The sequence below is a fragment of the Dendropsophus ebraccatus genome, chromosome 8, assembly GCF_027789765.1.
Source record: "Dendropsophus ebraccatus isolate aDenEbr1 chromosome 8, aDenEbr1.pat, whole genome shotgun sequence".
Lineage (NCBI taxonomy): Eukaryota > Metazoa > Chordata > Amphibia > Anura > Hylidae > Dendropsophus > Dendropsophus ebraccatus.
The window spans coordinates 24638522-24666032 of NC_091461.1; the positions used below are offsets into that span (position 1 = coordinate 24638522).

General features: G+C 43.0%; 1 protein-coding gene across 1 annotated transcript in view; it reads left to right on the top strand.

Moving 5' to 3' along the window:
* Positions 1–13543, top strand: part of DOCK1 (dedicator of cytokinesis 1) — a 302766-nt gene extending 289223 nt beyond the window's left edge. Inside the window, exons 48-52 of the mRNA XM_069980039.1 lie at positions 325–470; positions 3097–3295; positions 4958–5108; positions 8762–8907; positions 12781–13543. Of these exons, the coding sequence (XP_069836140.1) occupies positions 325–470; positions 3097–3295; positions 4958–5108; positions 8762–8907; positions 12781–12876 (738 nt within the window). The 3' untranslated portion in view covers positions 12877–13543. The remainder of the gene's footprint in view (positions 1–324; positions 471–3096; positions 3296–4957; positions 5109–8761; positions 8908–12780) is intronic.
* Positions 13544–27511: the final 13968 nt, after the last annotated feature.

A 27511-nucleotide genomic window follows, 5' to 3' on the forward strand; every position in this document is an offset into this window, starting at 1 on the left:
CAATTTTGAAAAAGTGTGAGCTCTTAAACCAAAACGCTCTTAATCCAAGTTACTCTTAAACCAAGGTACCACTATATATGAAAGATACCATGTGTCTCCCTGATCTAGCAGCTATCTAACTATGTCAGCAGCAAACGTCCCTCCTCCAACGAAGTTAATAGAAAAATGCTCAATTCAAGGCAGATTTTTTTGTGTGTGTTTTATTATGTACCAAAGACATATTCAGCTCTCCTATGTGCTTTTATAAAAATCTATAACTGTTTACAGTGATATCCATTGCTTATCTATATACAGCAAATAACAGGAATGTTTTCTTTTTTTTAGTCTTCCAATATGGATGATAGAAGAGGAAACCGGCCCAGATCCATGGTCAGATCCTTTACAATGCCTTCACAATCCAGACCGTTATCAGTGGTCTCTGTGTCCTCCGTGTCATCAGACAGCACACCTTCAAGACCCGGCTCTGATGGGTATGTTATATTGTACAGCGGCCATCAATCTAAGGTGTATGGGGTCGTTCCATGATTTTCCACGATAAACGAGAGCGCTCTCACCTCCAAATAGAGAACACTGGAATACTCTGCTGTGCCAAATGTTTCTATGTATGGAGAGGGTGGGCAGCAGACAGGAGGGATAACTGATGTCCAGGCAATCCTTCGTTCATCAGTTATTAAAGGTGTATTGGGGCTTTTATAGCCAGACACCAAACAGCAGGTAGGAGGATAGGGTCATGGCTGATCTAGAGAAGATTGCTTCATATTTTTAACTTTTATATAGAAGTAAATGAAAGCTGGAAGATGTGGATATTCTGTTACATGTTCTTTACTTTGCATGCATCTACACCCCGCGATGCTGTGAGGTATGGCTCATTCACAGCTGACTAAACTGCTGACCATATGTATTTTTGTATGCCAAGTCCTCTGTATTTGAGTCATCTGCTTACAATATGCAATTCGCACAACATGGTTATTCCATGAACAGACTTCAGCTAAACCCTGGGATGTGGAGCACAATGTAGTCTTGAGTCCTACAGATGGCTATTAGCATTTCCGGAGGTCAGAGTATTTGCCCCAGCTGTTTGTTCTGCAGGCAGATATCCGCTCCTCAGTATAGCTGAGCCATGATGGCGTTGGCTTAGATAAGAAAGCCAAGTGTTTCTTTTTTGTTGTTGCATATTTGAACTGTTTAGATTGCCTCCCGGCACGCCTAATATTGGACTTTGTCTGCTTGGCACCTCTCCCAGCACGCGTCAATTTCAATGAACTCAGCAGACAAGGTTTAAGAAATTGACAGTGGCTTGTTACCAAATGGCTTGAGAATGTGGGAGCGCGTGTATGTGTTAAACCGGCTGTATCCTCTGATAGATTAAATCAGAAGAGTGTATATATATATATATATAGAGCACTGGAAAGAATACACCACTTCTTGTAGGACATACAGCAGCTGATAAGTACTGGAAGACTTGGGATTTTTATTAGAAGTTATTTCTGATTCTGTATAACTTTCTAACACCAGTTTATTTGAAAAACCAGAGTAGCCCTTAAAGTGGGTTCATGGCTGTGTACTTTGTCTATCCACATAGTACTGTAAGTGTCTGATCATGGTTGGTCGGACTGCTGGGACCCTCTGCAATATCATGAATGGGACATGACACTAAGTTTATGTATGAGCTGATTCTAGGGACACAGCCGACCATGATGGTGGCCACCTGGAGCCTTGCATTGTTGGGCTGACAATATACCCAGCAGGAGCTGCTGAGCTTCTATTATTCATTCTCTTCCGCTGCCATTCTACCTATAACTATACGCTGAGGAGTTGTTATTCATGCAACTCCCTATCAGAATTATGTAACCTTCCCTAAATACCATCAGGCACACAGAGCATTGCTGTAACACTTTATACGTGTTCTGCCGAGACACATACATCAAATGCTTACATTGTGCCACACATGGAGGAAATATCCCAATATCCAGCCTCTGGGACCTCCAATGGGTCCTCTGAGAATAGGGGTAATACATCCACTGAGTGCATGCACCACTCCTAGCGGTCAGACCCCCACCAGTCAGCCAGTTCTCTCCTCCCCTGTGAATACCCCTTGATGTTAAAATAATCCCTTTAAGCTGACATTATGGTGAGCAGTAACTACAGTACACCACAAACCTCTGATTGCTAAAAGGCTTTAAAGGGATTATCCAGAATTAGAAAAACATAGCTTCTTTCTTGCAGAAACAGCTCCACTCCTGTTTTCAGGCTGTTTGTGGTATTACAGCTCAGTTCCATTGACATGAATGGAGCTGAGTTGCTATACCACACACAACCAATGGACAGGTTCGTTGCCGATGGAAGAAAGCAGCTATATTTTTTTAATCATAGTTAACCCCTTTAAAGTGTCACTGTTTTTTTTTTTTTGCTGCAGAAATCAATAGTCCAGGTGATTTTAAGAAACTTTGTATTTGGTTTATTAGGCAAATATGCCATTATCTGCATTCAAAAAGACTTTTCCCAGGTCCCCCCTACCTCCTCTCTCTCATTCACTGCTCATTATCAGGAAATCTCGACTTTTTTACATCAGTCAGGCCCTGTCTGTTCTATGGAGGGGGAGGAGGGAGATTAGTCGCCAGGAGAGAACAAAGGATTACACAGCAGGACCTGTGTAAAGCCGGTATTCAGAGGTCAGAGAGGTCAGTGATGACTTCAGAGGAGAGAGCCCAGTGATGTAGCTGTAAATTAACTCTTTGTCCTGTTTTGGTGCCTCATCTCCCTCCCCCCCCCCCCCCCTTCTCTCCATAGAGAACAATGAAGACAGGGGGGAGAGCTTCAAACTGCTTTTTCATGATAAAAATAAATTTTTCGGCTAATAAACCCAATTACAACGTTTCCTAAAATCGCCTGTACTGTTGATTTTTGCAAAGGAATTTAAATGACAGTGACACTTTAAGGACACATCTGACATCATTGAAAATATGATTTTTGCATCACCTGTATAAACCTATAATAAGCTATAGCACGCCTCACCGTCTCTAAAGTTGTACCTTTTGAGTTTGTTGACTAGCCGCTGAGTCCCAAAGGATTAATTGAAGTTTTCCTCTCGCCTAGCTTTGTTCTTGAGCCACTTTTGCCGAAGAAGATGCATTATCGCTCTCAAGATAAATTGGACAGAGATGATCTCGATAAGGACAGAAAAGAGAAAAAGAAAGAGAAGAGGAATAGCAAGCACCAGGAGATATTTGATAAAGAATTTAAAGCGACTGATATTGCACCACAGCAGTCTGACGCCGTAATCCTGTCTGAGACCGTAAGTGGGGTCGCCGCTTCCCGCAGTGAAGTCACATATAGAAACCCATATAGATTATGGAAGAGATTAATAGCTGAAGCTTATCGAAATAAAATGCAGCAAATTTATTAAAGAAATAGGATGTATTTTTATTGAACCAAACCTGTATCTCTGCGAGGAGATACAGATCCTGCCCTGGATACTAAACGTCAAGTATCTTTGTTCCAGGCATTGACCAGATTTTTAGGTATGTTTTACTCCCCCCTCCGGCCTCCATATAAAGACTGAGGGCTCAGACCTTCAGATAAAGGGGTTTTGCAGGATAAGATAAAGCACAGCCACTTTCTTGCAAAAACAGCGCCGCCCCTGTCCTGGGGTTGTGTGTGGTATTACAATTCAGTTGCATTAACTTCAATGGAACTGAGCTGCAATACCACACCCAAACTGTGGACAGAAGAGGTGCTGTTTTTAGAAGCAGGCAGCCATGTCTTTCTAATCCTCATTAACACCTTTAAGTAGTCATATCCAACTGTGAGGATGGTTACACACAACAGATACAGGTGTTGTGGTCCTTTTACATTACCAGATTCTTGTCTGTCCGCAGCTGCCAAAAAGCATTGATTGGCCTTTACACGGCAGCTGTTGCTGCATTGTTCATGGAGCCATTAACGCTCGTTGTTATCGGCCGCTCGTCTCTTGTATACACAGGGAGATGTGTGACTGATAACTATAAATGTTACTGCTGTACAAAAGATGTGATCAGTCTGCGAGACAGCATTTTCACTGACCCTTTTACACAGGCCGACTACTGAAAAGAACCTAAAGGCCCTATTACACGACACGATTAATGGCCGTATTCTATTAGCTGGCATGAACGATGTAGGCTAATCGTTGCTTTGATAGGAGCGATAGCAGCGATCTGCTGCCGACGCTCCGTGGAATAGGAGCGGTGGTAGCAGAGCGCTGCTGTCTTCTATGCGCTGCCCGGACGATCTAGTGATCACACAGGCAGACTCCCCGCAGCCTGGCGACGTGTGTAATAGCGCCGACAGCGAGCAGGCAACGAGGAGCAAGTGAGCGCTGACAACGCTAGTTTTCTCTTCAACATCGCCCCATGTAATAGGGGCTTAAGTTAGGGTACTATTACACGGAATGATAATCCTATCCGGCCGATCATCGCTCTGTGTAATAAACACAACGATCAGCTGATGACGACGACCATCAGCTGATCGTTGAAATAGGTTTGGACCTACAATTGTCGGGTGCCGACCACGCATCGCTACGTGTAATAGTACCGGCCGGCGGCTGACTATATGCGAACTATAAATTACCTGTCCAGGCTGCAGGGCTCCTCCTGCACTCTGCTTCTCCCTGGGTCCCGCACGCTCCAGCTTCAGAGCGGCCTGTCTCAGCTGGAGCGTGCCGGACCCGGGGAGAAGACCGCAAGAGAAGCCCTGCAGCCTGGACAGGTAATGTATAGAGGTTAAGCAAGGGCTGAAAGGACATCAGTAACAATGTCCCTGCAGCCATTGTTAAACGATTATCGGGCCGTGTAATAGGTCCAGTAAAAGAGTGCCGATCTAGCAGATCGGCACACGTTTGCAGTTATTATGGGGCCCCCATCAGCCTGTGTAATAGTACCCTTAGTTTACTACTAATCATAATGTGATCTTTCTCTTCTAGATAAGCCCCCTAAGACCCCAGAGGCCGAAGAGTCAAGTTCTTAATACTGTTGTTGGTGACAGGAGATTCTCCGTTTCCCCAAATCAGCCTTCTGCCCCCCAGGCACCACCAGTCACACCTAGAAGTAGGCTAACCTTCAGCCCACCTATAGGTAGGTTATTCTATTTAAATTGTGTACCATGATTAATTTGCCATCATTCCAGTTTTTCTAAAAAAAAAAAATTCTTTAGTTACTTTTTTTTTTTTTTTTTAAATCCAGTTTTAATGAGATTGATGAAGATTTTAGGCATATGAGGATAGCAGTGGTGCCAAACATGAAGCAGAAAGCTCAGATAGATGAAGAAATCACATAGATATACACTTGCTGCAAAGAAAACATATACGTTTTAGTAGTTGTCATCTCGTGTTATCCCTAAGCATCCACCATAGAAATCCTGGCCGTATTGCTGAGGTTGGGCATCTTCAAAACGCAGGTTTGTTGCAGACATTTTCATAACTCTTCTATCCAGATGAGTGGAGGAGATTTCTCTGTTGCAATGAATCTACTGTGTGAATATATCCTTACTGGTATCATTACCCTCCATGCCTTCTGGCTATTTACTGGTGGATCATTACAAGATTTGGCTGCAAATTTACCCAGGATTTCTCCCTAAGCGTTACAAAGATGAAATCCAGAGTGACAATCCCTGGCTTGTCCACACAAGAATGAGTATGCTGTGACCGGGAAAATTCTCAGCATTTTCTAATTTCCTTGAAAATAAATTTTAACACATGATGGGGAGGCATTAAAATATACCTTAATGGTGCGTTCACACCTACAGGATCTGCAGCAGATTTCATTTAAATCTGCTGCAGATCTGCTGCAGATCCTGTAGGTGTGAACGCACCCTTAGGATGCATTCACACTTACTGTGTTTGCAGTTGACTTCATGCTGCAAGTTGCGCAGTGAAATACTCAGTACAATTACAGTCATGGCCATGTTTAACTAATTAGCTGCTGGGCTGGTAAATATAATTAACGACAAATGCTTACTTGCCCGTGCTCCCCCTGCACGCTCCTGGTTCCAGCTCACTGACAGTCCACTAAGCCAATCAATGGCTGTGGCAGTATAGCGCACTGATTGGCTGAGCAGGCTGTCAGGGAGCCAGGACCTGGAAACTGAAGCAGGAGTGCGGGCAGGTAAGCATTTGCCGTTTTAAATTTTTTACCAGCGCAGCAGCTGATTAATAAAAATTTTCGCCGGACTTCTCCTTTAACTAAAGTGTTGTATCGCCCACCAAAAGTTATACAAATCACCAATATACACGTATTACGGGAAATGCTTATAAAGTGCTTTTTTCCCTGCACTTACTACTGCATCAAGGCTTCACTTCCTGGATAAAATAGTGATGTCACTTCCTGGATAACCTGGTGATGTCAGGACCCGACTCCCAGAGCTGTGCGGGCTGTGGCTGCTGGAGAGGATGCTGGCAGAGGGACACTGAGTGACACAGGGCACTGGGGGGACACTGAGCATCCCTCTGCCATCATCCTCTCCAGCAGCCACAGCCCGCACAACTCGGAGTCGGGTCGTGACATCACCATGTTATCCAGGAAGTGACATCACTATGTTATCCAGGAAGTGACATCACCATGTTATGCAGGAAGTGAAGCCTTGATGCAGTAGTAAGTGCGGGGAATAGAGCACTTTATGTGGATTTCCCATAATAAGTGTATATTGGTGATTTGTATAACTTTTGGTGGGCAATACAATACTTTAATAAAAATTTTTCGCATGACTTCTCCTTTAAATATGGCTTTTACAATTAATGGAAATCTGCAGTGAGAATAAAGGGCCATAGACTGTAATTGTAACTAAATTTGCAGCGTGAAGGCGGTACGTGTAAAGGAATCCTAGAGTAGACAGTTTGGAGCCTGAGTGTTCAGACTGAACCCGATCAGGAGAACGAGCGAGGAGAGATGTGCTTTGCTCTGTGCCTCTCTCCTCACTTTGTCTATGCGAGTGTGACTGCTCCATAGTTTTACAGTATGTGACCATCTCCCATGAGGTGGGAGTAAACATGCTAAGCGCTGTCTCCTTCTGATTGGTCGTGGTCTGAACACTCTGTCACTCTGTAAATAAGTAATTTATATGACAGACTATGATTTTTTTTTTTTTTTTTTTTCGGTTGGACTGTGTCCAACTTTCAGTAAGTTAGAAAAATCTATGCACCTGTTGCCCATGGGATGGCGAGGATAAAGGTATGTTTTTTACCATCATCCTCGGCGCCATTTCCGTGCAAGAGTTTAATCTTTATGCTAATTAGGTGTTTTGGTGCACTAGGGGTGGGACTACTGCCCTCAGTGCACCAATCAGGACAGGCATGAATAGCATGAAAATGGCACCAAGGATGATGGTAAGAGACTTCCCTGCATCCTCAGCATCTCCTGTGCAATAGGGACATATCGGCAGGTTAGATTCTTCTAACCTGCTGATAGTTTCCATTAAACCTCTTCCACTTGTAATGTACTGTTAATAGTTGAGCCTGTACCGCACATCTGTCACACATCCACCATGTTGATGGGACTACATGGCAGTACCAGTCACCACCCATAGGCATGACTTTTGTGGTGCGTGGGTCCCATAATGCTACACTGACAATCCAATGCAAGTTCCAGGTTGCCAGTGTTTTCTCTCTCCTTCATCTTTATAGATCTTCCCTTACCCACATTGTAAGTAATGGTCTCAGCCATCGTGCTTTAATGCACCTTACCAGACTTTTTTTTGTCTTCAAAATTATATAAAGATGTATAAAAAAAAACACTCACATCAGTCTGTCTCTGTTGTAATAACTTGTGACACTGGTGATTTGCTCTCTCGGGGGCTCCTATTATCATCATTATTATTAGTATAATTATTATCGCCTGTCTACTTTGGATATAATGTTCTCACATTTTCTAGAAAAGTCAGAATAATGAATGCAAATCACAGGGAGGTAATGACAATCAGGCTCCTGTTTATGTAAAAATATCCCTGATTACATGTAGGATGCCGTATACTGTGACAACATGGCGGTACTAAATGGGGAATATCAATGAGGTGGCTATTGATGGGAGGGGTTAAATATTAAGAAAAAAAGTTGTTGTCTTACTCCCAGAAACAGCACCACTCCTGTCCACACATCAGTCCCATTCACTAGAATGGAGCGTTATACCAGACACGTCCTATGGACAAGAGTGTAGATAATCCTCACGGTCTCCTATATAAGGGGCCATTGACACGTCCACAAAATACTGCCCATGCACACGCTGTGTCAGTACAGTAGCGCAAAGATTTAAACATTTTTGGAGCTCCTGGCATCATTATGAATGATGATGCCGGGACCTTCGAGGTCCAGTCCGCAGAATACTGTCTGTACACGGACAGGATTTTGTGGATGTGTGAATGGCCCCTAAGAGAGGTCACGTGACTGCTAAGAGAGGGGAATCCCAAGGTGAAAAATCCCTGTGGGTCTTCCTTATGTTCAAAAACCATATAGACAGGTGTCATGAGACAACCACTTAAAAGGGTTTTTTTTTTTTTTTTTTTGGACAAAATGTATTGATGTGTTATGTACAGGATAAATCATCACTATTATATTGATGGGGTGACAACACCCAGAACCACAGCCACCATGCACAGTATAACACAGCAGGAAGCAGACAGCAGGGAGCTGATCTGCAGCAACCCATTTTTGCTGTGGTTCTGGGAATCTTAAAATGGACATAGAATAATGCAAAGCGGATTACCATGCTTCATTCACTTGTACTGTTTGCATCTCCAGGCATGGAACAAAATGGCGTCAGTGCTGCTGAACCAACGGACGTCCCCCCGCCACTACCAGTGAAAAGTAACACAGGAGACTATGGCAATGTCATGGATTACCAAGACTTCATCCCACCTGCGACCCCGCCACCTCCACCCCATAGGGTAAGCAGATTTCTTCTTTACAAAGGTAGAATACCAAAAGTACTTGGTTGCTGCTGTAAATAGGAACTGTTCTTAAAGAGTTAATTCATTTACTACTGGTTGTAACATTGGAGCACCAGATGGGTTATACCAGAAGGGGAAATAACTTTTTTTATTCTGAACACGGTCACTCTCATAATGTGCACAGATTTCCTGTTTCAGAGGAGGAGCATTGTCCTGTGCTCAGTGTCGCCCCCTAGCTATTTCTTTTTTTGAGTACAGTAAATAGAAGGGCCAAAGTGGTTACATTTCTTATGCACACAAACCAGAGCTCGACCTGTCAAAACTTTTGACATGTGAATGTAAGATGTTTTGGGTTTTTGTTTTGTTTTTTTGCGAGATAGAGAGAGATAGGGAGAGAGAGATAGGGAGAGAGAGATAGGGAGAGAGAGATAGGGAGAGAGAGATAGGGAGAGAGAGATAGGGAGAGAGAGATAGGGAGAGAGAGATAGGGAGAGGGAGAGATAGGGAGAGGGAGAGATAGGGAGAGAGAGATAGGGAGAGGGAGAGGGAGAGATAGGGAGAGGGAGAGGGAGAGAGAGATAGGGAGAGGGAGAGAGATATAGGGAGAGAGATATAGGGAGAGAGATATAGGGAGAGAGATATAGGGAGAGAGAGATAGGGAGAGGGAGAGATAGGGAGAGGGAGAGATAGGGAGAGGGAGAGGGAGAGATAGGGAGAGGGAGAGGGAGAGAGAGATAGGGAGAGGGAGAGAGATATAGGGAGAGAGATATAGGGAGAGAGAGATAGGGAGAGAGAGATAGGGAGAGAGAGATAGGGAGAGAGAGATAGGGAGAGGGAGAGATAGGGAGAGGGAGAGATAGGGAGAGGGAGAGATAGGGAGAGGGAGAGATAGGGAGAGGGAGAGATAGGGAGAGGGAGAGATAGGGAGAGGGAGATAGGGAGAGAGAGATAGGGAGAGGGAGATAGGGAGAGAGAGATAGGGAGAGGGAGAGATAGGGAGAGGGAGAGATAGGGAGAGGGAGAGATAGGGAGAGGGAGAGATAGGGAGAGGGAGAGAGAGATAGGGAGAGGGAGAGAGATATAGGGAGAGGGAGAGAGATATAGGGAGAGAGAGAGAGATATAGGGAGAGAGAGAGATAGGGAGAGAGAGATAGAGAGAGATAGGGAGAGGGAGAGATAGGGAGAGGGAGAGAGATATAGGGAGAGGGAGAGAGATATAGGGAGAGAGATAGGGAGAGAGAGAGAGAGAGATAGGGAGGGAGAGGGAGAGGGAGAGAGAGATAGGGAGAGGGGGAGATAGGGAGAGGGAGAGATAGGGAGAGGGAGAGATAGGGAGAGAGAGAGATAGGGAGAGAGAGAGAGAGATAGGGAGAGAGAGAGAGAGATAGGGAGAGAGAGAGAGAGATAGGGAGAGATGGGGAGAGATAGATAGATGGGGAGATAGAGAGATGGGGAGATAGATAGATGGGGAGATAGATAGATGGGGAGATAGATGGGGAGATAGATAGATAGATAGATAGATAGATGGGGAGATAGATAGATAGATGGGGAGATAGATAGATAGATAGATAGATAGATGGGGAGATAGATAGATAGATAGATAGATAGATAGATAGATAGATAGATAGATAGATAGATAGATAGATGGATGGGGAGATAGATAGATAGATAGATAGATAGATAGATAGATAGATAGATAGATAGATGGGGAGATAGAGAGATAGATGGGGAGATAGAGAGATAGAGAGATAGATAGATAGATAGATAGATAGATAGATAGATAGATAGATAGATAGATAGATAGATAGAATAGGAAATAGACAGGAGATTAGGTATCACCCCGGCATACACATATACAGTGATGTGATTGCTCAGGATCACAGAGGTTGTCCCTTCATTTCCTTGGACACAATCCAGGGGCTGTGTGGATAGTGGGAGGACAGATTGCTGCTATGATGCAGATGTGTCTTTTACATAAGGTTCTCGTCTCCCCTGAGGTGTGTGCGAGTCAGTGAATTTGCTTAGAATAGGGTCTAATGTGAACTGGCAGACTCCTCATATCTGAAAGAGAAGCGTCCCCGCACGTAACAAGACACCAAGGATGGATCCATTGGGATTTATGTATTAAAAGTAGTCACGACAGAGACCTAGTCCAGTATACACTGAGTCATAGACCTGGATGGTGACTGCTACCTGCATCAGGGACAGATATAGTATATCCCAAGAGACTGTCCCTATCTGACCCAGTCCTGTGCCCCTCATTACTTTCAGCTGCTGATTAATACATAGAGTCTATAATACAGATACTACAGATTAGATCCCACATCGCGCCACTCTGCAATGTATTTTATTTCTGCTTTTATCAGCATTTAACTATAGTGTAATAAAGTGCTGGAAAAAAGGCAATAAAAAAACAGAATAAAAAATAAAGTTGTAGCCTTGGTGTAATATGAGTATGGTAAGTGCTGGTGATTCTCCCCATGTATCATTCATCAGCTGAGGATCCGGATTGACTTCTGCATCATGCTGCTATTATATAGATTGTGTTTTAGAGTTGTTTCCTTTATTATTATTTAGAGATTTGAGCTGCAGCGTAATCCATATAAAGCCGCCAGTCACGGGTCCGGCTCATAGTGCTTTATTGGCAATATAGAAGAATTCATGTACAATGCAATGGGAACGGCTGGACTTTTTGGATATTTACTGATATTCCAATATCTTAGTTGTTTAAGCAAAATAGCAAATACTAACAGAATTAACCTTCATGAAAGACACTATCAGAAGGCGCTTATATTAATAACCGTCCATCACCCTCCTATTCCCTCCATGTACATGAATGGTCATGTGTTTAGGATGGTGCTCCTCTTGTGTCGGCTTATCTAACCAAGAAAAAAGGATTGAGCAGTTAAAATTCAACATGCCTGATCCTTCTCTCCCTTGAACAAGAAAATTTTATTTCTAATTTACCTAACAATCTACCAAAAAAGTCAGTAGGGTGGATAGAAATGAATACTGGAGGGGGTACAGACCTTTGTACCCGATATCATACAACAGCAGCACAGCCAGCTGGGATATGGCCTCCAACATTTTCGAAACACTGTTTATTTTTTTCCATTGTAGACCATATCAAGTGACACCATAATTTTCTGTCCCTAAAGCTGGCCATACATTAAGGCTTAAAGGGGTTGTCCAGCGAAAATCTTTTTCTTTCAAATCAACTGGTGTCAGAAAGTTATATAGATTTGTAATGGGAAGACTTGAGCTTTTTAATAGAAGTAAATTACAAATCTATATAACTTTCTGACACCAGTTGATTTGAAAGAAAAAGATTTTTGCTGGACAACCCCTTTAAAGTGGGTTATCCCATATTAGGAAAACATGGCCACTTTCTCCCAGAGACAGCACCACTCTTGTCTCCAGTTTGGGTGCAGGTTTTGCATCTCCGTTCCATTGACGTAAATGGAGCTTAATTGCAAACCACACCTGAACTGGAGACAAGAGTTGACTTGTCTTTGGAAGAAAGTGACCATGTTTTTCTAACACTAGATAACCCCTTTAAGGCCGACAAGTACAACCAACAACCTAATGCACATTGGGGGTCTCCCACCATTAGTAAATGGCAGGGGAAGGTGAATTGTGCACATTTGGATTGGATTGTACATGCCAGATTATTTAAAGGGGTTACCCAGGGTTAGACAAAACACAACTACCTTCTTGGAAAAACAGCGCCACCCCTGTTCTCAGGTTATATGTGGTATTACAATCCAGCTCTATTCACAGGAAATATACATGTCAGCTATATTATCTGTACATTTTCCATCCATTGTTGTGATGCAGATATTAATTGTCACATTTGTATGTTTGTTTTAGCACCTGCCACCTCCGTTACCCAGTAAAACCCCACCACCACCCCCTCCAAAGACCAGCAGGAGGCAGACATCAGTGGATTCCGGGATCATGCAGTAGAGCGCCACCTTCACAATGTATGGAGAACTGTATTTACCCATGCAGGATTTACCTCATTTGGGACATAACGTGTTGACTTTTTTCCTTTTTGTGCAATCACCGTAGAGGAAAGTCATTTAGAGAAGAAAAAAAATACAAAAAAAAAAACAAAACCCCATTGAGCTACTGAGCTGTGGATACTAATTTATGTAGTAGAATACTAAGGGAGCACTATACATACAAGAGAAAAAAGCAAATAAAAAGTATTGTACTAGTCTGAGGCATTGCTAGTGATGTCTGCCGCTTCCTGTTTCATCATCTTGTACAGAAGTTTGTATATATGACGGTTATTTTTTTTCTTTCTTAATTTTAGGTTGTTTTAATTTTTATGATCCTTGTTTTTATCGTAGTAGATTGTTTTCATTATCTACTCACACTCTTATGCATTTCCTATCAGAGACTACGGCTGAGCACCTATAGATGGCTCAGCCGGGCCTGACCCGTGCCAATGGATAACTATAATCATGCGTAGATCCGTCTGTCACCTTACCATAACCACGCTCCTCTCTGTATACTGTATGTATTATTCTGCCATTCCATTTTATAATTGCCCTGTAGATTTTGTTATATATATAATTGACTAAAAAAAATTTAAAACTGTTTTCAAAATAAAAGGAAATGTACAAAAAAAAAAAAAGGTTGGTGTTTTATGTATAAAAGGGTCTCTGATCACTCTCTAGTGGTGGTAGGACAAGGGTACGCCCATGGTTAGGCATAGTCGGTTAACCCCTTTAAAGGGGAACTGTCAGCAGGTTAGACAAATCTAACCTGCTGATAGCCCCCTGTAGAGCTGGGGACACTGAGGAGGAAGGTATGTGTCTTACCTTCCTCCTCAGTGCTGGCCCTGCACTGCTAGTTGGGGTAAACCCCACTCCAGAGCACCATTAGGAGCACTGCCGCATCATCCGTCCTGTCCCCTTCATTGATTATCATTAGGAGATACAGGATGACGTGGCAGTGCTCCAGGCGGAGTTTTTTTTATTATTATTTTCCATTTGGCTCTCTATATTAAAAAATCCTGAAATCTTTTTTTTTTTCTTACATTTTGACCACTATGCATAAATGTAAGAGCTGAGACTTACTGTTTGTTCAGATCATTTCCCAGTAGTCTCCTCCTTATCATCACAGACCGGATTACACTGAGGGTGACCAACAACTGATACACACAATAGCTATTGTTGCTCATTGTCCCCTGTACCTGTCCAAGGACATTGGATCTATAGTGAATTCTTTCGCATTTTAGGACAGTGGTTGCTCAGAAGCTACGCGCTCAGTATGACCTGAGAAATTTTTAGTTTAGTTTCAGGAGGTCACATAGGGAGGCAGGATACTTCCCCTTTCCGCACTTTTTTATTTATCAAATCTAACACTGTGCATTATAAATCACTTTTAATGTTAAAGCCCCAGATAGTCAGTCAGCTACTGAAGCCCCTCCACCAGGAACGCACAAACCTGTCCACTTATGTATACGTCCTTATTATGGGCCGGTCTCTATGGACGGTCTTAAATAGGATTGTTGGAAGGAATGGAAACTAGCTGTCTGGTGCTCATTGTCCTCACTTCCTCCCAACCCGCATAAAAGGTGAAGAAAACAGATAAAAAATACAATAGCTGTTCAGATCTATAACAATAAACCACCTGACTATATATGACTGTAATTGGTTCTTCCTGACAAGACAAGCAATATCATCAATCACATTGATCCATCCAGTTGTAGACTGGGAAATAGAAAGTTGGGTCAGCATTACCGGTCCCACAACCCGGATAAAACACGGATACAGATTATTCACTTTCAGCTGAATTTCATCTGTATATTTTTTTTGTTAAGTTTTTGATATGTAAGAAAACTCCTGAGAGCTCAACTGCATTAAACAAAGAGATTGCAATGTTCCAGCCCCGGCGTCAGGTTCTCAAGGGTTTGCTCCGGAACGCAAAAGCATTTGTTTGTCAGATTGTTCGCTCTGTCAGAATGAAATCTGCTGCATCTTATAAAGATTCCAATCTACATGATGTGACCTGAAGGCTGAGCCGAAGTGGGGAGCAGCAACGGCTATAATTAATCTCTGTATACTAATAACTGGGTGTAAGGAGAGACAGACAGAGGGATAGATAATGGATAGATAGACATCCATCCAGTAAAATACCAAAGCACACCAAGAAAAAAAAAATTGTCAGTCCCACTATACAGTAGGTGCTACTCATTCTCAACAGTGCGCACCCCTTGGCACCACTTCTTCATTTAACCCCTTTAATTCAGTGTGAGCAGCCCCACACACATAAATGTGCCAGGTGCCAGCTATAATGACAAGGAGCATCAATCACACAGCTGCTTGTCATTAACCCCTTAAACGCCACGATCTATAGCTATTGCAGCAGTTAAGGGTGTCAGAGACAGGAGAAGTACCTGTCACTGACTGATAGGGACCCCCGCAGTCCCGATCAGTTTCCCTGACAGACGGAGGAAGGACACTCACCTCTGGTCTGTCGTAGCTACAATAAAACTGATTATTGCTATGCAACCATGTATCATTGATCAGTATATGCAATTTAATGATTGTTTATATTAATCCCCTATAAAATATATAATTAATCCCATAAATATATATATATAAAATCTAAACCCCTTCCCCAATACGTTTAAATCACCCCCCTTTCCCATTTTACAAATAAAAATTAAATTAAATAAACATTTGGTATCGTAGCGTGCGGAATTCACCATAGGAGAGATTGACACTCGTTTGCGGTGCCTTTACACGCCACGAGAAATCTAGCGTCCGGGCTGCACCAACAACAGTCCAATTGTGCAACTATTGAAACTGACAGCACAGATGTACATATGCTGCCTATGATCCAGCATCTCCTTCTCCGTCCCTCCTATCTAGCTGTTGTGTCTTCAGGCCCAGCCTCCTCCTGAATGAAGACACATCGGCTGGATGGGAAGGTCGTAGAATAGGATGACAGCTCACAGCAGCGGTAAGAATGTAGTGCTGTGTAATTATGGAAACTGATAGCACACATATATGTATATCCATGCTGTCAGTTTCCCTTTATGGTGATCGGCCACACTTCTCCTGTTTACACAGGAAGATGTGGGGCCAAACCGATAAATTTTAAGGGTTGCTTTAAACAGACGATTAGTCGAGGATCGGGTGTTTTGCCCATCCTCCGCTGATCGCGGTCACTTTTTTTACGGGCTGATCAGCAGAAGGAGTGTTCTTTTGCCCATGTAAGGTCCTTTACAGGCAATTCATGCTCCACCAGGAATTATGGGAAGAAGGATATGCAAATCAGATTTCTGATGCCACCTTTGCAAGTTAGTAGTTGCAGAAGTGATAAGGATCCGGCACTCCAAGTGATGAGTTAAAATTCAAAAACTTTTATTAGAACATATCTAAAAAACAGCTCATGCTGTGTAGCCTGAAGGACTGACGCGTTTCGCGCATGCGCGCTTAGTCATAGTCTAGTGGTCAATGTATGACCGGAGATTTAAAAACAAATGATAGCCAATAGGATGTTTCCCTGTGCACATGTGTGCAAGTGGGATGAATGCGTGCAATCAGTGATATGCTCCTGCTTGAACATTGTTTAGTTAGCACTACGGTCAGTTCACATTACAAGAAATAGGTTCACTAAGTGTGATCATACGATATATGTATTGTCAATAATGATGTGATACGGAGAATAAATAGTGGAGTGTGGTTAACACATAATCCACGTTGGAGCGTGTTTGGCGGCCAAGTTATATATGGATATAATGAAATGCCACGTTCTATCGCATGTCAAGCAACTAAGCCGCACAGTGTGAACACCGCTCCTAGGGTAGATTCCATATAGGCAGGTCAATGTGCACGTTGCAAGCCTAGTACTTGTTTATGGATTCACTATGTTGGCGTGCATGAATAGCAACTCTCTATGTACATAAAGCTTTACTGTGTTGTCGTGCACAAGTTGTGACACTTTGTATGTGTGCAGAGTGCAACCCTAGGTTGTGAATAAGGTAATGGTCTGTGTATATGTATGTCTCCGTAACTATAATGTATTCACATATAATCAAGGGTTGCATACTGCTGCATGACCTGATAGTGGGATCTAGAGTATGTGAGTGAATAATAAAGTGTGTACATGTCCACAAACACGTGAATATGTAGAAATGTGGAGATGTGCACGCAATATTTATAAAATACTACTTAGTAATGAGGGACTACATATACTGTAAATAATAAATAATATTATGATATGCCCATGATACAAAAGTAATATAACAGTTAATATATGTAATGGTATAAAAGGTCATTCTTGTAATTGAGACCAAGGGGGCTTCTTGTGTCCAATTTAAAGATATATTCGGCTTCCTTATTGCGGAGTAGTTCTTGTCTGTTGCCTCCTCTCTGGGGTGCAGTAATGTGTTTGATCCCGTAGAAAGTAAGGTGTGAAGTGTTCCCATTATGTACATCTATAAAGTGCTTCGCTGCACCGGAACAGTGTAGGTTAGAGCCCTTTCTGATGTCAGTTAAATGTTCACTGATCCTCTTTTTTAATTTTCTTGTCGTGCAGCCGACATATTTTAATTTGCACACTCCACACTCTATGATATAGATGACATGGTCCTTTTCACAGTTGATGAAGTCACCAATATTATATGTTTTTGTATTAGTACTGTTAGTGTATTCTTTGGTGTTTTTGCAGTGTTTGCACATGTTGCACCGAGATAAGCCACACTTATAGTTTCCTATAGGTTTGTCTTTTTCATTCATAGGGGTCTTCACTGTGGGTAAGGTGCTGGGGGATAACTCATCCCGTAAGGTGCGTCCCCTACATGCTACACAGCGTATGCCTTCGTCTAGTATTGCACTAAGTATTGCATCTTGTCTTAAGATGTTAATATTCTGTTGGACTATTTTAGTAATTTCTTTGTATTCCATCGAGAATCGTGTGGAGAAAGTTACGGGTATTTGTGTTGTTTGTTCTTTGTTTTGTTCCTCTTTTCTTCTTCCTCTTAATAGATTAGATCTGTTTTTTGTTTGCACAATTTTTTCTGCTCTTTCCAAATGATGTTTTTTATATCCTCTATCTTTCATCCTAGCACAAGCCTCTTTGGATTGTTCAGAGTATACATCAGGTTCAGAGCAGACCCTCTTAATGCGGGTGAGTTCACCCACTGGTATTGCTTTGACTGTGTGTAGAGGGTGACTGCTCTCGGCGTGTAATATTGTGTTGCCCGCCGTGGGCTTACGAAATAGGGATGTATGGACCAAACCTGTATTCACATCTGCCCTTAGATGGATGTCCAAAAATGATATACATGTTGGATTTGTAACATAAGTAAATCTGAGATTGTTATCATTTTTGTTACAATATTCAACAAAGGCAGCAACATCAGATATTCCCCCCTGCCACACGATGAGCACGTCGTCGATAAAACGACCGTACCACCGTATGGCAGGGGAAAATGGGTTGGAGCTGGTGAATATGAATTTTTCTTCCCACCACGCGACAAAAAGTCCAGCCAAAGTGGGTGAAAATTTGGCCCCCATGGGGGCGCCCCTGGTTTGCAGGAAGAATTCCCCATTGAAGGAGAAATAATTGTGTCGCAAAAGAAATGATGTGGCTTCCAATATGTATTCTCTTAAGTCACAGCTGTAATTGCTGTACTTGTACAAATGATGGGCCAGAGCTTCCAGGGCTTGATTATGTGGTATGGAAGAATAAAGCGCTGTGGTGTCACAGCTAAGCCATTGGTTCTGGTCCGACCATGTGTAACCATCGAAGGCTCGAAGGACCGTGCCACTGTCCTGGAGATAACCTGGGACCCGCTGGACCAACGGTTGTAGCAGGCTATCCACCCACTCGCACAATTTTTCTCCTAGTGATCCCACCCCTGAAATAATAGGGCGAAGTGGGGGGGGGGGAGATCTCCTTGTGCACCTTGGGGAGTCCATAGAAGGTGGCAATCCTGGGACACCCCGGGACAAGGCCTGCCACATCCCTGTCGCGGAGTATGCCCAGGGCCACCCCCTCTTCCACCAATGTGCACAGGGAGGTCTTGAATAGAGAGGTGGGGTCATGTGTGAGTCTGCGATATGTCTCGCAGTCATTTAATATGTCATAGGCTAGCTTAACATATAGATCCCTATCAAGAATAACTATTTTCCCCCCCTTGTCAGCCATCTTGATGACTAATTGATCATCATTTGGAAAGAGCAGAAAAAATTGTGCAAACAAAAAACAGATCTGATCTATTAAGAGGAAGAAGAAAAGAGGAACAAAACAAAGAACAAACAATACAAATACCCGTAACTTTCTCCACACGATTCTCGATGGAATACAAAGAAATTACTAAAATAGTCCAACAGAATATTAACATCTTAAGACAAGACGCAATACTTAGTGCAATACTAGACGAAGGCATACGCTGTGTAGCATGTAGGGGACGCACCTTACGGGATGAGTTATCCCCCAGCACCTTACCCACAGTGAAGACCCCTATGAATGAAAAAGACAAACCTAAAGGAAACTATAAGTGTGGCTTATCTCGGTGCAACATGTGCAAACACTGCAAAAACACCAAAGAATACACTAACAGTACTAATACAAAAACATATAATATTGGTGACTTCACCAACTGTGAAAAGGACCATGTCATCTATATCATAGAGTGTGGAGTGTGCAAATTAAAATATGTCGGCTGCACGACAAGAACATTAAAAAAGAGGATCAGTGAACATTTAACTGACATCAGAAAGGGCTCTAACCTACACTGTTCCGGTGCAGCGAAGCACTTTATAGATGTACATAATGGAAACACTTCACACCTTACTTTCTACGGGATCAAACATATTACCGCACCCCAGAGAGGAGGCAACAGACAAGAACTACTCCGCAATAAGGAAGCCGAATATATCTTTAAATTGGACACAAGAAGCCCCCTTGGTCTCAATTACAAGAATGACCTTTTATACCATTACATATATTAACTGTTATATTACTTTTGTATCATGGGCATATCATAATATTATTTATTATTTACAGTATATGTAGTCCCTCATTACTAAGTAGTATTTTATAAATATTGCGTGCACATCTCCACATTTCTACATATTCACGTGTTTGTGGACATGTACACACTTTATTATTCACTCACATACTCTAGATCCCACTATCATGTCATGCAGCAGTATGCAACCCTTGATTATATGTGAATACATTATAGTTACGGAGACATGCATATACACAGACCATTACCTTATTCACAACCTAGGGTTGCACTCTGCACACATACAAAGTGTCACAACTTGTGCACGACAACACAGTAAAGCTTTATGTACATAGAGAGTTGCTATTCATGCACGCCAACATAGTGAATCCATAAACAAGTACTAGGCTTGCAACGTGCACATTGACCTGCCTATATGGAATCTACCCTAGGAGCGGTGTTCACACTGTGCGGCTTAGTTGCTTGACATGCGATAGAACGTGGCATTTCATTATATCCATATATAACTTGGCCGCCAAACACGCTCCAACGTGGATTATGTGTTAACCACACTCCACTATTTATTCTCCGTATCACATCATTATTGACAATACATATATCGTATGATCACACTTAGTGAACCTATTTCTTGTAATGTGAACTGACCGTAGTGCTAACTAAACAATGTTCAAGCAGGAGCATATCACTGATTGCACGCATTCATCCCACTTGCACACATGTGCACAGGGAAACATCCTATTGGCTATCATTTGTTTTTAAATCTCCGGTCATACATTGACCACTAGACTATGACTAAGCGCGCATGCGCGAAACACGTCAGTCCTTCAGGCTACACAGCATGAGCTGTTTTTTAAATATGTTCTAATAAAAGTTTTTGAATTTTAACTCATCACTTGGAGTGCCGGATCCTTATCACTTCTGCAACTACTTAACTACCGACGGACAGCCACCGCCAGGAACCGTGCACCCTCTCATATACGCTGGGGACCCCAACAAACACATGAAGAGGTGAGCTGATTTCCTCCATTTACTCTTTGCAAGTTAGTGTTTCACTATAATTCTGAGTTAAAGCTAATATACCATCTGTTTTTTTACATTAACGGATTGGCGCCCGCTGCAGAGCACTGGGGTCAGGTGCCCCCAGTGTGACAAATCCCCCTCTGTTAGAATCTTTGAAGCCACGTTGCAGAGGGGAGATTGTCACACTGGGGGCCTGGAGACCTGCCTCGGGGTGGGCCGGGAGACCTGCCTCGGGGTGGGCCGGGAGACCTGCCCCAGTGCCTCGGGGTGGGCCGATGCTCCCGAAAAGACTGGCGTTCAATACAAGGACCACGCCACAGGCATTCCTGCGCTCAAACCTCACAAACAAAAGCATGCCAAATATATCGGTGGCACATCCAAAATCAAATACCAGCCAAGTAAGTCAATTAAAGTATGACAAAAATAAATTTTATTGGTACAAAACAACAAATGGGACACACAGGTTAAAAACACTTAAAATACACAACCAATCGGACATTGTGCCGTGTATGATAAGCACGGCACAAGGACAAGCTGACAAACAAAAGTATTTGGGATCCTCACTGGTGCAAGTGATGTGTAATATAATAGACACAAGTACAAAAAAGATGCAAGGTAAATAGAAAAAGGGCCGAAGCCCAACAGATGTATATCACCAGACAAGAGGATCTGTATCAGCGTCCACAGAACCCCACGCGTTCCGTCCCTGCTTGGGACTTTCTCAAGGGTCATTCCTGCGCTGCGCCAATCTGTTTTTGTGACCCGATGGTACATTCGCTTTAAACAAGACTCATCTGTAACATTACACATCAGTAGATGCCTGTTTGGGGTCACTATCCCTCACCAGTACAGAGCAGGATGCTGGCTGCATTGTGGGAGCAAAGGGGTAAGGTTTCTCCTTGAGAAGAGCGTTATAAAGACTTTCCTACTGGCTAATCATACTGCATATCCCTAGTCATGTTCTGAGACTTCTCATTTGAGTGAAACACTGACGTGAATAGCAATATACAGACTAAACTGCCACCATGCAAAAGTGCCCAATTATTTCCCCGTTTGAAGAGCCGAGCGATCAACTAAAAAACTAAAAACGAACCAGTGCCGAATTTGAAATCCATTTTGCTTCCCAATATTTCCCCCACATCCTCGGCCATTTTCAAGTTTTCAGAAATGGAAACACCCATCATTACTAAGCGCAGAGAATCTCTGAAGATGTCACCTATTTTGCAGCAGATTTATTGCAGAGTTTATTTACCCTGTGTATTGAAAAGGGTGAAATTTGCAGGAAATCATAATGAAAATATGAAAATCTCCCATAGAGTTGCCTGATAAAATAATACTTGCATGTAACTGGTTCCAGAAGCAACTCACCTTATAGAGACTTACAAAGTTCCCTTTAAACTCTATAATAAGTAGTCAGCTTCTCTTTGTGCGGAGATGGGGCTTTACCACCCAGCTGATATATACAGTATATAGAAGGCCACAACTGGACGTTCTTTATAATTACATGAACTCCGACGCTAAAGTGCCCATTGCTCGGCCTGCAGCCCTTGCACTTACATTATTATTACTCATTATCCTCAAACCAAACTAGCAATACAAACTTTCCCATTGATTTTCCCTTAGTATTTAAGGTGTTTATGTGGTCCTCGTGTTCACCACCGCCATACCCCGTCCCTCATGGCCATGTCCTCAGGAGTCAGGTCAGCACATTGGCGCGGTGGGACGTGTAGCTCTTAATCAGTTGATTTGTATTCTTCTCTCGCCTTCCAGTCCTCAGTGTTGAAGGGTTAAGAAGTGTTCTCTCCAGAGACTTGCAGCAGAGGTAATAGAGTATTAGCTGCTCCAGAGCTGAATGGAAGTTAATGCATTGCCAAGTGCGTTCTGCCTCCTCCTCGCCAGACGGACAGAACCGGCCGATAAACACTTTTTTAATCTAAGTAGGACAATCAAGGATAAGAAATTGTGGCCTATTGTATTAGGAATGTGCTGACCTCCGGTAAGGTACCAAGTGACACAAGGGCTTAGCTCCTATAATAGAAATAATATATCCTTTATACAATGCATTGTAGATGATGACAGGATTATTAAGCAGTGTATTACGTCTCTTACATCCACAGATCTCATCTTCATGGATTGCCAACAAAAAGAATATATTATGAATTCAGCTCCCGCTCAGAGCTCGGAAAGAAACTCTGAAGAATATCGGCAATTCTTTATGCTTAGTGAGCGATTGGGATACTTCCAAGAAACAGCGCCACACTTGTACACAGACTGTGTCTAGTATTGCAGGTCAATCTCATTCATTTAAGTCAGGGGTGCCAGGCCCTCTAGCTGTTACAAAACTACAATTCCCGTCCAGGCATAATGGGATTTGTAGTTTTGCAACAGCTGGAGGGCCCAAGTTTGAAACATGTGATTTAAATGATGCAATACCAGACATGGCCTATTGACATGAGTGGCGCTGTTTCTGCGGGGGGGGGAAGGGGGGGGGGTTCAAAACTCTTACTAATATCATATAATTCCCAAAGTGTCAATTAATGGGAGCCACTTCTTTTTCTAAATTTTACTATGTTTCCAGTACTGTGTCTATGTAGACATCACATCAGTTCAAGAGGGTTTCCAGGACATTTTAGTGGTCATCGATATCTGATTGGTGGATGTCCAGCTCCGGCACTATCAGCTGTTTGCATGAGTCACAGCGCCCACATACACAGTGAATGGAGCCGGCAGCAGACAGTGCCGCACATTGCTTAGTGGCCGTGTTGGGTTACTGCAGCTCAGCTCCCATTGCATTGTTGAATGAGAACTCAATACACAATTTACAGCGCTATTTGCTTCCATTTTTCTTTACTGTGTCAGCAGGTAGAGATGATCGAACATCAGAAAATCGTAGGTTTGATCGAACTCGAACCTGCCACATTTGATTGCTGTCCATGGGGAAGGAGGAGAGTGCCTGGGGACCGCCTAGAATTCTAGAATTTAGCCTATTACCTAGGGTGAATCCCAGAATTCCAGGGGGTCCCTGGGCACGCTCCTCCTTCTGCACGGACCAGGAAGGCATCAGCAATCAAATGCTGCAGGTTCGAGAATGTTTGAGTTCGATCAAACCTATGATTTTCCAATGTTCTATCATCTCTATCAGCAGGCATCATGGCTTCGGCTTTGGTAAACGGACTCCAACCAGACAATCAAAAAGAAAAATCTCTTTAAGGGTGCGTTCACACCTACAGGATCTGCAGCAGATTTGATGCTGTGTTCAGTTATTTTAATGAAATCTGCTGCAGAAAATCAGCTGCAGATCCTGTAGGTGTGAACGCACCATAAAGCGTACCTGTCCTGATGTTTCATCTTCTGATAGGGGTGTTGGCGCTCCTGCTGCTGTGGACGTTCAGGTAACTATGCATATGACCATGTCGAATTGGTTCCGCGCACAAGCCCTATTGGATCAGAATAGGGCTCAAGCACGGAACCAACCCAGAGTGGTCGTATCCATACTTACCAAACTTCTAGTGGCAGAAGCGAGGTAACATCATGACAAATACAGTTTAAGCCCTTTAAAGACCCATGGGACCCACACCTCTCCTATAAGATGCACTAAGGGTCAACTACCACCTCTTTTGACTCTTCAAAGCCTGTATGGGCCTGTAATGAATTTCCAACGTGTTTTAAAGCACGATCAGAATCCGCGAGCAACACACACACAACCTAAATGTGAATGAAATAGCTGAAGTATTTTTCCTGGTTTATGCAGAACGACGACTATAAAACACTAAAACTGGTTGTAACAGCCCTGAGCATTAAGAGGGGTCACTCCCACCCCCCTGACCGTGCCGGCAAATAACTTAAATTCAGCATGAATGCATTGTGTATAATGGGAGCTATAACATCTCCGGCCTCATCCTGCATGCTAATAACACTTAATGCTACAACTAGAGGAGCGCTATAAATATTCAGCACCATTGATTCCCTCCGTCTTTCAGAGCTTATTGTGCAGGTAAATTCATTACAAGAAAACTGTATTCAGGCCTCAGATGGGCTGAGATTTAATTTTTGCAGCCGTTGTGTATAAAACCCAATAAGAATTAAAGGGGCTGGTTGTTAGGTTGAGGACGGCACATTGGTCATAATGCACTGTACAATATAATCAGATCTGTCACCTTCTGTGTAGGGGGCTTTGGGCCTGACAATAGGGATTGTAATGTGGACATATAGGCTGTATAATAGTGAATTTTCTTTAATCATTGGCTTGGGGTCTATCAGTAAGGTTGGACTTACATCTGATGTATAAGACCCCTACCAATTATCAGAATGAAAGTCCAGTGTCCCCCCTTGCTGACTGCATTGGTGATATATCAACTCTATGGGTGTGTTAAAGATAACCAAGCGGTGACTTGTGTGGTAACCCAGGGGTGCTAGGTGGGCAGGTATTGCAATGCCATTGCCGCACTTGTCACAGGACAGAGTGGTATATGCCCTCCCTGGATCCAAGCTCACACCCGTTAAAGGAGTAGGAGTAGTTGTAGTCCCAGGTGTAGTGCAATTTGAGCAAGCACAGAGTCCAGGTTCGTAAACAAGTGAACAGCTTTACTTGAACAGTTCTTAACCCCTTAGAGGACCCGGCCAATTTTCGTTTTTGCGTTTTCGTTTTTTCCTCCTTGTGTTTAAAAGGCCATAGCACTTGCATTTTTCCACCTAGAGACCCACATGAGCCCTTATTTTTTGCGTCACTAATTGTACTTTGCAATGACAGGCTGAATTTTTGCATAAAGTACACTGGGAAACCAGGAAAAAATTCGAAGTGGGGTGAAATTTTTTTTTATTTAGGGGTTTTTTGTTTATACGCCATTTGCCCTGGGTAAAACTGACTTGTTTTGTGCATGTTCATCAAGTCGTTACGATTACAACAATATAGAACATGTATAACTTTTATTTTATGTAATGGCCTGTAAAAAATTCAAACCATTGTTAACAAATATATGTTCCTTAAAATCGCTCCATTCCCAGGCTTATAGCGCTTTTATCCTTTGGTCTATGGGGCTGTGTCAGGTGTCATTTTTTGCGCCATGATGTGTTCTTTCTATCGGTACCTTGATTGCTCATATACGACTTTTTGATCGCTTTTTATTACAATTTTTCTTGATTTAATGCGACCAAAAATGCGCAATTTTGCACTTTGGGATTTTTGTGCGCTGACGCCGTTCACCGTGCGAGATCAGTAATGTGATTAATTAATAGTTCGGGCGATTACGCACACGGCGATAGCAAACGTTAATGTATTTACTTTTATTCAAAACCTGGGAAAAGGGGGGTGATTCAGACTTTTATTAGGGGAGGGGGCTTTTTACTAATAACAACACTTCTTTATTTTTTTTTTTACACATATACCAGAAGCCCCCCTGGGGTTAGAGTTATTCCCCCTGGGGGACTTCTAGTATATACACTTTGATCTCTCATTGAGATCTTTGCTGTATATTAATACAGCAAAGATCAATGAGATCGGCACTCGTTTGCTTTCGGCTGCTGCAGCCGAAAGCATCCGAGTGCCTAGCCAGGATCAGCGCCATTTTGGCGAAGACCCCAGCAGCAGTAAGATGTGTGGATCGCTCCTCTGGGACAACGTCCCAGAGGAGCGATCCACCCCACTAGACACCAGTGCTGGATCCGGTAATGGGTTGCAGCTGTCATCTTTGACATCTGCATCTGATTACTGTATTAGCGGCAGGGCCGTTTTAATACATTGGTGGGCCCAGTGCACAGCCCTCAAGAGTGGGCCCCCCCACATCCCTTTCAGCACATTGTATAATGTACTGAATTTGCCCCCACACTGTATCAAGAGCCCCAATACATACAGTAGTTACCTTATAACACTATTTCCACCATACAGTGATTACATATTACATAAAAACTGCACTAAACAAAACAGAAAGATATCACCAATGATACCATTACATAATACCGCCACATCATGACCCCTAACACTACAACCCTATAACAGAGTGCAGTTACATCCAGTGACTCACCGGGGTGTCTTCTCCGATCAGGGTCTGTCACCTTTTCTTTTTCTCTCCATCCAGCCTGGGCCACCTTGAAGTCTTCCCCTGGGTGTGAATCTTCTCTCCAGAATCTGCCAGACAAATATTTTAGGCTCCAACACATACAGTAGTTAGGTCCCTTGTACCCCTATACAGTAGTTACACCCCTCTGTACTCCTACATAGTTACACCCCTCTGTGCCTCCATAGTTTTAAGATGTCCCTGTAGTATATAGACCCTCATGTGCTCCTCCAGTTATATACAGCCCTCCTGTGCGCTCCCCCATTAGTATATAGCCCCCCTGTGCACTCTCCCCAGTAGTATATAGCCCCCCCCTGTGCTCTCCCACAATAGTATATAGCCCCCCTGTGCTCTCCAATAGTATATAGACCCCTATGCTCTCCCACAATAGTATATAGCCCCCCTGTGCTCTCCCACAATAGTATATAGCCCCCCTGTGCTCTCCCCCATAGTATATAGCCCCCCTGTGCCCTCCAATAGTATAGAGACCCCTATGCTCTCCCACAATAGTATATAGCCCCCCTGTGCT